Below are 11,679 nucleotides of genomic sequence, written 5' to 3'. Positions count from 1 at the left end.
CTGAAATTTTCATAATGTTTATTTTGTATGTATAGTATTGCCATTTTTTTTCTAATGACATCTTTTAACATTATTCCTACACTGTGATTATAACGACGTGTCTAAACTAGTAACAACAATGTGTCTAAGTTGCCCAGTTACAATGATAAGTCTAACCTAGTTACAACAATGTGTTTAAAGCTTAAACCAATTACAATGGTGCGTCTAACGTACAACAATGCGTCAAAGTTGTCAAAGTGTGACACATGGGCAAATTGTGGGAATATAATGGTATATCTAAGCTATTACAACATTACACCTAAAAACGAATTGTAGTTTAGCGACACGTGTATTCTTATTTTAAAATACACGAGTCTCACCGTGGATGGTTCTTGCGCTTTACACGCAAATAAAACTTACTAAATTTTTACTTCGTGTGTGTGTGTGTGTGTGTGTATATATATATATATATAATATCCTCTTTAAAATCATTTAATATTTGAAAACTTTCCTTATAAATCGCACCATTCAAATACATTGTATAATGTAATAAATCTGATTTTTACCTAATAATGATTAATACTCTTGATTAAAATATTAAAATATTTATATTTTAGGCGTTTGGTATTTGATTTTATATAAAGAAAAAATGTAATTATAATTTTCTACAACTTATTTAAGATACATATATGCATTACTTAGCATAGTATGAACACAAAGATTAAAGTCAGATGATGTTTGTAACGTACATTATCAAAGTTTGTTTCCAACAAAAAGGGAACAATTTACTAAATGATGAACCTGTTATAGTAATTTATGTAAGATACATAAATAAAATAGTTAAATAAAGTATGAAACATAAATTCTCAAACTTGTTTTCAATAAAGATAGAACAATTCATTAAACAATAACTAGAATTATTTTAAATTTTAGGTGGAAAGACATTTGAATAATCAAAACATAATATTAAAAAAAAAATAGTAACGGTCCCCTTGGACAAGGAAAATATATTCTTTATCTACTTTTCTAATCCTATATAAAGGGTATGTGCATGGCATAATGCATCCAAACACATACAATACTCACTACAAAAAAAAACCATATCGAAGAGCTTGGAAAAATGAAGCAAGAAACCGTTGTTGTGATAGTTGGAGCAGGACCTGCTGGCATTGCAACATCAGCATGTCTCAATCTTCTTTCAATCCCGAACATTGTTCTTGAAAGGGAAGATTGTTATGCATCTTTATGGCAAAAGAAGGCTTATGACCGTTTAAAGCTTCACCTAGCCAAAAATTTTTGTGAACTCCCACATATGCCATTTCCTTTGTCTACACCCACATTTGTACCAAAAAATATGTTTGTCAAATACTTGAAAAACTATGTTTATCATTTTAATGTAGACCCATTGTACCAACGTAGTGTCGAGAGTGCATGCTATGACAAACGTGCACAAAAATGGGTGGTTACTGCCAAAAATAGTGTTTCGGGTTTGGTTGAGGAGTACGTAAGTGAGTTTCTTGTGGTGGCAACCGGTGAAAACAGTGAAGGCTTTATTCCTAATGTTTATGGTTTAGATACCTTCAAAGGTTTGGTCATCCATTCCATTGAGTATGAAAATGGAAAGAAATTTGGAGACAAGGATGTGCTTGTTGTTGGTGCTGGAAATTCTGGCATGGAAATTGCATACGATTTATGCAATTGGGGTGCACAAACCACGGTCGTTGTTCGTAGCCCGGTAAGCAATAAGCGTTCCCCCGCGTGTTATTTGAATTTGAAAAAGTGGTGTATTAAATTTTGAAAAAATGTATTTGGTATATTTTAACATTCTGATTTTTTGTTGTTGTGACAGACACATGTGCTTACCAAGGATTTAGTGCAACTCGGGATGTATTTATTAAAATATATTCCGTGCACTTTTGTGGATAAGATGGTTTTAATGTTGAGTAAGTTGTTGTATGGAGATCTTGGTAGCTATGGAATACAAAGGCCACTTAAAGGACCATTCTTGCTTAAAAAAGAAACCGGGAGATCACCTGTTATTGATGTTGGGACAATTTCAAAGATTAGAACAGGAGACATTGAGGTAAACACCGTTATAATGTTTTGATATCAAATGACTTCTAAAGAACAATCACTGATTGCATAATTTTCTTTGTGTCTCTTAAGGTTATGCCTGCTATTAAAGATATACAAGGTGATAGAATTAATTTTACAAATGATCAAGAGAGGCAGTTTGATGCCATTGTCTTTGCTACTGGTTTTAAAAGCACCGTGCAAAAATGGCTCAAGGTAATTCAAGTTGCTACATTTTTGTTTCATAGATTAACCTCTAGTGTTCTTTAATTGTATGTTTTTTTGTCTACTTCTTCAATCCAGGATGATGGAGGTTTGTTTAACGAGAAAGGAATGCCAAAATACAAAAGTCCTAATCATTGGAAAGGAGAAAACGGCCTCTATTGTGTTGGATTTGCTAGTGCTGGATTATTTGGCATCTCTAATGATGCCAAGAATATCGCTAATGATATCTCCCGTATTATGGATAATGGGAACTAAGCTAGTATCAAGAAAAAAATGTAACAGTTTAGAGACTTTATTTATGTTCTAAATGCTTATTTCCTTTTATTTATGAATTAATATCATTTGATGTTTTTCCTTTTTATACTTTATTGATAGTAAAGTTTTTCCATACTTACATACAAGTACTGTATTTTGAATTTTTTTATCTAACTCAATGATCAATTATATTAACTAAGAAAACATTACCAATATCATATACAAATCATACTCACTTTAGTAATCTATTATTAGGGTTTAGGGATAGTTTTACATATACAAACATAGACACCTTCTTTTAACGTTCATAAAGGTATTACATATCTATTTACTAGGTTATATCCCATGTATTATGTATTATACAGATTTTATAGTGAAAATTGTTTGCTTGCATAACACAATAAAACAAGTTGGTATACTTGATAATCATATCACAAACTTACAATCTTTTGCTCAAAGTAATCAATACCCAACCTGTGTCTAAAGTGCTTAACAACTCCCATCATAATCATCAATTACTTAGAAAACTTCATAATTATTTTCACATTGTTAGCTAAATAAATAATGAATAATTCTCCTCATATACATCAAAGAATTTGCTGCATATTTGCGTAAAAATTATGCAAAAATATCATTATCACTATAAATCGAATATAAAAGAAAATTCACAAAAAAAAGCTTGTTTTTTGTAAGGTTTAATTTAAAAATATCATTATTTATGAATTAAAGATATATTTGAAGTAAGGGTGGATATTAAGATAATAAGTTTAAAATAAATGATGTTTCTATTCTTAATATTAAGCTAATTTAAAAATAATAGAAAATCAATTTTGATTCAAGAAGATTTTTTAGAAAGTTATGGTGTTGACACGTGAAATTATTTGGATTGTTTGTTAAAAGCGAGATAATTTAATATTGGGAATATATTATTCATATTTAATTAAGTAGAAATTACTATTTTTATTACTTCATCATGAATTAATAGCCTTCTTTAGTATATATATAGGGGATGGTTCAAATGAAAACCACTTTTATTGTGAAAACTCGAAAACTAACTAAAAAAAGCCTAAAAAACACACAAAAAAAATTTTCAATTTTTTTTATAAAAATCGCTAGTTTTTATATATAAAAAACTTTCTTTCAAAAAAAAAATTTGTGTAGTATTAAAAAACCTGCGAAATTTTGGTTTGCAAAAAAAAAAATAAAATAAAATTGTATGTTTTTTTGGCTTTTTTAATTAGTTTTCGAGTTTTCACAATAACTAGTGGTTTTCATTTGAACCTTCCCCTATATATATATATATATATATATATATATATATATATATATATATATATATATAGTGGAGGGTTCAAATGAGAAGAATTTTTTTGTAAGAAGGAAAAAAAAGAAGTTTCAACCAATAAGAATGCTTCATTTTACTTCATTTAATATTTGTATTTAATTTTAACTAGAATTGAGACCCGCCGCAATGCGGCAGGGATTCTTTAGTTATAAATAAGTAAATCTAGGACCCGTACGTTATGTTAAACTTGTCAAACGGGAAAAAAATAGACGATGTCCATCCACAACCGCACGTTGCGTCGTGTTAACTCGTAAAATTTAGAACGAAACGTAAAAACGTTAAATCAAAGACGCACGTTGCGATGTGTTAAGTCACAAAATTTAGAACCAAACATAAAGCGAAAAAATTGCGAAAAACGAAAACTATAAAGGACCAATGTTGAAAGTAAAAAAAGTTGTTAGGATAGATTGCCAAAGATAAAAAGTTTTGGGTTAAAAGTAAAAAAAAAAATAGTTTTGGGTTAAAAGTAAAAAAAATAGTTTTGGGTTAAAAGTAATTTGTGAAATACTTTTGGGTGAAATTTTGGAAAACCCCCAAAGCCAAGCTTACGACATCCATATGCATAACCATTTTTTCTTTGAAAACCCCCCAAAGCACACCACGCGTTGCGGCGGGGCGTAAAACGATGTCAAATAGTACTAACGTCACACAACCGTTATCGACCACCAACACTGACTCAACCTAGGATTTGCGTGTTGCGACGAACCTGTCAAACATGAAAAAATAGAGATAAAAACGTTGAACCACACATGTACGCTGCGCCGTGTTAACTTGCAAAATTTGAAATAAAACATAAAAAAAAAAGTTGAACCACACTCGTATGTTGCGTCGTATTAACTCGGAAAATTTAGAACTATACATAAAACGAAAATCTGCCAAAGATGAAAAGTATAAGTGAGAAAAGTTGTGGAGTTAAATTGCAAATAATAAAAAGTTTTGGGTTAAAGTTAAAAAAAATATCATGTAGGGTTAAAAGTGAAAAAGGTAGAAACCTTTGGATTAAAAATAAAAAATCAAGTTTTTTTTTTGAAAGACACCCAAAACCAAAAGTACAAGTCATCCAAGCACAAAGTAGTTGCTAATTTATATAGGTTTTAATATAAGGGTATATTGGTAAACGTAAATAAATCATTAATTTGTATTCTTCCCCTTTAATAACTAGCTAAATTAAATTTGTAACTCTTTTTCAAAATATATACTTTTTCCAAATTAAAAAAACAATTTAATTTAAAGTGTAGAATAAATTACTAGTTATGTAGGATAAATTACGAGTTATGTAGGATATATTTCGAGGTGTGTAGGATAAATTTCGACTGTGTAGGATAAAATTCTATAATGTGTAGGGTATATGTAGGAAAATTTTGATATGTGTAGGTTTTGTAGACTATATGTAGGATAATTAATGATCAGTTGACTAATTAATTAAAGAGAGAAAAATTAATGATATGATAATAAATGAAATAACATTTTACTAATATGCCCTTTCTTCTTTTCTTCTCAAATGAAGCTTCCCTTATATATATATATATATATATATATATATATATATATATATATATATATATATATATATATATATATATATATATATAGGGGAGGTTCATTTGAGAAGAATCTTCTTACAAGAAGAAAAAATAAATTAATCTAGACCATATATTTTTTTATCAATGGTTGTGAATCAAGATATCATTTTTGTCAACTTTTAATTAATGCTTTAATTACTAAGGGTAATGTAGACATTTTGATGTAGAATACTAATAAATATTTTAAAGAGTTACTCAATTCTTATTAATGCAACCATAAATTTCTCCTTCACCATCAATAATGTATTGGCTCCTACACAAATTTTATTAGAAGTTACAAAATTATTTAAAAATTTTGTGTCCTACACATATTTTATTATGAGTCGCAAAATTATTTAAAAGTGTTTGAGTCCTACACATTCTATATCCTACACCAAAATATTGTTTTAATGGTGTAGGAAACATTGAAAATGTAAGATCATGTGCATGATTATTTTTATTGTGTAAGGTGCACAACTATTTTATAAGATGGGCTCATTAAATGATTAGAGTTCATTAATTTGAATAACAAAAATAAATAATAGACTCATTAAATGATTTGTTTAAATTACCTTTGTATCATTTTTTTCTTTTTATTCTTAATTTTTAACTCTTCTCATTTGAACTCTCCACTATATATATATATATATATATATATATATATATATATATAGAGAGAGAGAGAGAGTAGGAGTTGTGTAGAAAGTCTATTTTTTTCTAGAAAGTCTAGGAAGCAATAATAATTGGACATGTTTCAAGGATGTATTTTAACTAGAAGGACAAACATGTAATTTCACATTTTAATTTTATATTTGGTAATTATCTGTGTCGCAACCCCCGTTCCCTATCCCGGGAGCGGGCGGCCGCGAGCCAGTTTTGGTGGTATCTTGTTATTGTCTAATTTGGCAGCGGAAATTTTCATCAGGACCGTAGTTAGGAAATATTTTATCAGAGTAAAATACCACATTTTATATAAATAACACATTGGGATAAAACCCAAGTTTTCATTACAAACTTAATTTATAGGAATAAATCCCATTTTATTTAAATAAAACGCCTTCTTTTATTTAGGTAACCTTTATAGCCACTATTCCAAGCCTTTAGTGCTGTCCAGCTGGCTTCTAATTGGCTTTCACATTGTGTTACCTGAAACGCGTTTTAAAAACATTTGTCAGTGGAAAATACTGGTGAGTGAATCCCAGTTTAAATCAAGAAACTTTAATTTATTTTAAACAGTATTGAGAGCGATTAGAATGTTTATATCTACACAATTACTCATTCAGTACTTGCCTCGACCGGATCTGTGGCTATGGTCATATCACACATTGGCTAACCCGTTGTCCAATTGTGAAGATTATCAAGTAATGTATACAAAACCCCATAATACCGGCAGTAATTGAAGAATTACAAAGACTCAATCACTGTTAAATTGCATTGTAAAACATTTAAGGTTTTGTAAAAACTGTTTACAAAAAGGAGATTACTCACATTGCTGTCTTAGGGTTTTCAGTAAGGATTTCCTGGGAATAATCTATAAATTACACAAATGCACGTGTGTTAGTATAATAACCCATTTTAACATTAGTAATACCCTCCCCGAGATGGCATTCCAACGACTACGTCGGGCAGAACCACGACAGCCGTTACGGAACCCTAGATCAATCGGGCAGAGTATCTAATACGTCTCTAGGGCGTATAATACTTACATCTTAGTAGAACCTCGCTATTTAGGGGGTATAATACCCGAGTATAATAAGCCTACTATCAAAAATTTGAGATTTGAGAATGATTGTGAGCGAATTCGACTGAGATCCGATGCGTTCTATTTATAGGGGCTGAAATCGACTTTCACGCGGCCCGCGTAAAGGTAAGCTCAGGCTTACGCGTCCCGCGTCAAACCTCGGTCAAGGAGTAGCTTGGCTGGGTCATCACATAGGTCTGTCGGGTGTTGGGCCACGTGGCCGCACCAGGCTTTGCCACATTCTGGGCTTCTCGCGGCCCGCGTTAAGTAATCGAATATCTTACGCGGCCCGCCTGAACTTAATGAAATCAACGAAATCAGGTCTAACCTTGATATCGCCTGCGTAAGGTTGGGGTGGGGTCCTACGCGGCCGGCCTCAACTTAATATTTCTTGTTTTTAAGTATTTTTAATTGTTATTTTGTATTTCGAGCTCGGTTTTCACATACGGGGTATATTTAAAGACATATATGAATATTTTAAATATTTTTAGGGTGTCGGAAAAATTACGGGGGTGTCGGTTTTCTTGAGGATTGTTACATCCTCCCCACCTTGTTTTAGAGCTCGTCCTCGAGATCTACTGGAACAAGTGCGGATATTTCTTTTACATTTCTGATTCAAGCTCCCATGTGTACTCAGGTCCTCTTTTGGAGTCCCACTTCATGTTGGTGCACTACATCTGTCGACTTCGTCTTGTATCGAGTCTTACATTGTATTGTAGAGATTAGGGCGCGTGTTAAGAGAAACTAGGAAATTATATGTGTTTAGTGAGCAGGTTTCGCTCATAGTGACATTTGCTAAAGGTTTCGCTTATTTGGACAAGTTAGGGTTCGCTCATGTGGTTATGATGGGGTTTCGCTTATGTGTCAAGTACATAAGAGCGAAACCTCAGCAACTATAAATAGGTGTTCGTTCGAGCGAAACCATATCGATTGCCTTGTATTCCACGCCGAAGTGCTGCCGGTGTGAAGATCGAGCTGTAAACGTTGTCAAATCAATAAAATCAGTAGATTAAGTGAAGAATCAGCTATTTCTACCTCCGTTTCTTGTTATTCCGCACCTGAAACGAAGTTGAACACCTCTGAACGACTCAATCGGGTCAGAACACGATCCTACAATTGGTATCAGAGCTCAGAAGGAGGAGTTCTGCAGAGATTAGCTGGATTTCATTATCATTTCTTACTTCTACACCTTCTTTCATCAGTTCAGAAAGTTTTACCCGTCGAAATTCGCTCAAAATTTCACAGATCATAGAAAATTGGACATTAACAAACCCTGGAAAGTTTCGGACCTAAATACGGACTAAAAATGAATCAAATTACCTTCGGACTAGGTTTCGCTTATTCGGACATTAGGAAGGGGTTTCGCTGATTTGTACACTTGGTTTCGCTCTTGTGTCACAAATTGAGGGGTTTCGCTCTTAGTGCACATTAGGTTTCGCTCCTGAGACTCATTGTTTGAGGTTTCGCTCATCTGAACTTAGAGGTTTCGCTCATAAGGATCTCTAGGGTTTCGCTTTTAGTGAACATTAGGTTTCGCTCCAGAGACTCATTGTTTGAGGTTTCGCTCATCTGAACTTAGAGGTTTCGCTCATAAGGATCTCTAGGGTTTCGCTTTTAGTGCACATTTGGGATTTCGCTTTTAGGTCATCAGGGGTTTCGCTTTTGTGTCATCCAGAAATTCTGATTTCGCTTATTTGTCACTTATCTTGAAAAACGTGCTAAGTCATCATGGATACCGAGTTCTATAATGCGTTTGCAACACCGTCTGGTCCATCTGCTATTGTTCAAGCTATGAGTATAGAAAATGAAACAGGAACCACCCAAAAGCCCCTTAAATTGATGAATATCGAAGAATATTATGGGTGGAAAGACAGATTCAAGAACTGGGTTCAGGCAAATCATCTTAGGTCTTGGGAATGCATACTGAAGAAATATGTGCTGCCTCGAACAGATTTACAGGTTCTTAAAGAGTTATCTGAATTCACGGATCAAGAACGGGTTATGTACAAAGCTGAAAAAATGATGATCAGTCTGTTGCAACAAGCTATCAAAGAAGACATATTCATATTGCTTCAGCACGACAAAACTGCAAAATCAATCTAGGATGCGCTTAAAGTCAAGTTTGAGGGTAGTGAGAATATGATAAAGAGCAAGAAGGCGTTGCTCAAGAAAGAGTATGATCTGTTCAGTAGCTTACCGGGTGAGGATACAAAGAAGCTGATCGAACGTTACTGCCACCTAGTGCGATCAATGTCGATGTTGAGTATTACCAAAGATCGTGAAGAGTGGGTAGACAAGTTAGCCGATGCGTTACCGCAGAAAGAGTGGGGAACGTATTTGATGATTCTGAAGAATACCGGTGTTTATGATGAGCTAACGATTTCTCAGTTTATCGAAAAGATCGAGAGTCAGGATCTGGAACAGCAGAAGATTGCTAGGATGAACAGTCCGAGTGGTCAACAGGACGTGAAGATGTACTACAAGGGTACCATTCCAGTTCCAGAAGCTGAGTGAAGTCCGAAAATTCAAACTGCATTCAGTGCTGGGGATTCAATGGAAAAGTCTGATCAAGGTTCAAACAAAATCAGCAGTGGATTCTCATCATTTCCAAGTGTCAATCCTAAAGAGTCAAATTCAAGCTTTCAGTCTCAAGGCACAAAGATAGGAAATGGTTACGTGATTCAGTGCAACATCGCTCTAAATCTTCCTGAAGGTCAAAGTTTTTCTGAGGAAACTGCAAAAGACCACATGGCTCTACTTGGTTCAGTATTGTTATCATATGAAGGTCTTGTAGCTGGTCGGATCGGAAATCCTATGCTCACCAAAGAGGATTATGATCAAATAGACGCTGAAGAAATGGAATTGATGGATATCAAATGGTGTCTAGCGAGTGTTCTTAGGCGTGCTGAAAAGTTCAAGACAATTACCGGGAGAAATGACTTTCTCGATGCTCATGTATCTACTTTAGGTTTTGATAAATCTAAAGTTACTTGTTTTCGATGCAGGGAGAAAGGCCATTTCAAACGAGAGTGCAAGAATAGGGAGGCTAGTGGTGCTCAGAATCCGTTCGGAAAAGATGACTACTACCGGAAAGCCATTTATCAGCAGGTTGGTCAATCACAAGATTCACAGACGGCTCATGGTAGAAAGATTGAGGATTCTAAAAGAGCATGTTTAGTAGACTTCAATTGGAGCAACTACATATCTCCTGAGAGCAAAGCCTGTTTAGTTGATCAAGATGATGAGAGACTACCTGAAGGCTTCAGCTGGGATATGTTTGTTGATGAAAAGGGAGAGTACAAAGCTTTTATCGCTAAGATTGTCAGAGAACCAGACATGTTTGCCACCTGGATGAAGTCTATTGGAGAGAAGGTGAAAAGTGTGGAGGAACAGTCTGTTGCATCTGATGAAAGCTTAGAAAGTGCTGATGAAGGTTTACAAAGTTCAGATGAGAGTGTTCAGAATGATGTTACTTCAGAAAAAGAAGTTGTATTTGATCAAACACCGTCTGATTCTGGTGTATCAGATGCTGATTCTGAAAAATTTGTACAGTTTGATCAATCACCAGTTGATAGCAGCAGTGACGATGAGGAAGAAAAACATATCAATATTGCTAAAACTCATCTTTCCCCTGAAAGTTTTCATTTCTATTTTGTAGATCGCATGGAAAAGTTGAAGGCAAAAAGAGCTGCAAAAGAGCACATGGAAATGAAGACTGAAAGTGTTGCTGAGGAGAATGATAAGACTGAGCAGGTGAGTGAAGAAAAGATGTCTGAAGAAGAAAAGGTGATTGAGACAGAAAAGGTGGTAGAAGTGGTGAAGACAATTGAGATTGAGAAGATTGTTGAAGTTGTAAAGCCTTGCGAGAAGTGTTTGGAAGCTTGCAAGGGATGTGCAGTAAAAGACGAGATAATAGCTGAGTATGAGAAGAAGAAGGAGTAGTTACTGTTCAATCTCAACTATGTGAAAGAATCTTATGATGTCTTGAACAAAACAGTAATTGGTCTCCAAAAGACAAATTCAGAAAGAGAACAAGCACTAACGATGATGAATGCAATCATGATGACAAAGCAGAAAGCTATTAACTTCTACATCGAAGAAAGTGCTAAGTGGAAGCAAGAGTTGGAGACCGAAAAGATTGAGAATGAGAGAATTAGACGTTTATTGCAAAGTTATTCTAGTTCGAATTATCTCATTGATCGTATTTACCCAACTGTTGCAGGAATGGAAGCTTTTCAAGACGAGAAGCCGAAGAAAAAGAAAAACAGTGGGAAGAAACCGACTGTTAGCTATAACAAGTGTCCGCCTCCGATTTGGGAAGGGTATTCTCCTAGAAAACCAAACGAGGAGCAACTTGCAAAAGCAGTCAATATAAAGCAAAAAACCGACACAACTGATGAATTACCAGAAAACATTGACGTAACGTTTACCTTGTCTGACACTGATCATGAGTCTGAGTTAATCAAAAAGGTGGTCGATCAGGTGTTGGATACTGATGA

At 34.0% G+C, this 11,679-nt stretch overlaps 1 protein-coding gene across 1 annotated transcript; it reads left to right on the top strand.

Annotated features, from left to right (window-relative positions):
• The first annotated feature begins 1,099 nt into the window (after positions 1 to 1,099).
• LOC110933926 (probable indole-3-pyruvate monooxygenase YUCCA10) lies at positions 1,100 to 2,532 on the top strand. Its single transcript, XM_022177125.2, has 4 exons — positions 1,100 to 1,714; positions 1,829 to 2,062; positions 2,146 to 2,268; positions 2,356 to 2,532. The coding sequence occupies exons 1-4, from the start codon at positions 1,100 to 1,102 to the stop codon at positions 2,530 to 2,532; spliced, it is 1,149 nt and encodes a 382-aa protein (XP_022032817.1).
• The last annotated feature ends 9,147 nt before the right edge of the window (positions 2,533 to 11,679 follow it).

Source organism: Helianthus annuus, chromosome 4 (genome assembly GCF_002127325.2).
Source record: "Helianthus annuus cultivar XRQ/B chromosome 4, HanXRQr2.0-SUNRISE, whole genome shotgun sequence".
Lineage (NCBI taxonomy): Eukaryota > Viridiplantae > Streptophyta > Magnoliopsida > Asterales > Asteraceae > Helianthus > Helianthus annuus.
Note: the sequence above shows the minus strand (reverse complement) of the source record. Positions and strands in the feature narration are given on the sequence as shown.

Bases quoted from the DNA above. Each gene is read 5' to 3' on its own strand.
- LOC110933926 (XM_022177125.2), top strand. From the start codon at position 1,100: ATGAAGCAAGAAACCGTTGTTGTGATAGTTGGAGCAGGACCTGCTGGC. The intron at 2,063-2,145 runs GTAAACACCGTT...GTGTCTCTTAAG, and splicing joins TTAGAACAGGAGACATTGAG to GTTATGCCTGCTATTAAAGA. The intron at 2,269-2,355 runs GTAATTCAAGTT...TCTTCAATCCAG, and splicing joins CCGTGCAAAAATGGCTCAAG to GATGATGGAGGTTTGTTTAA.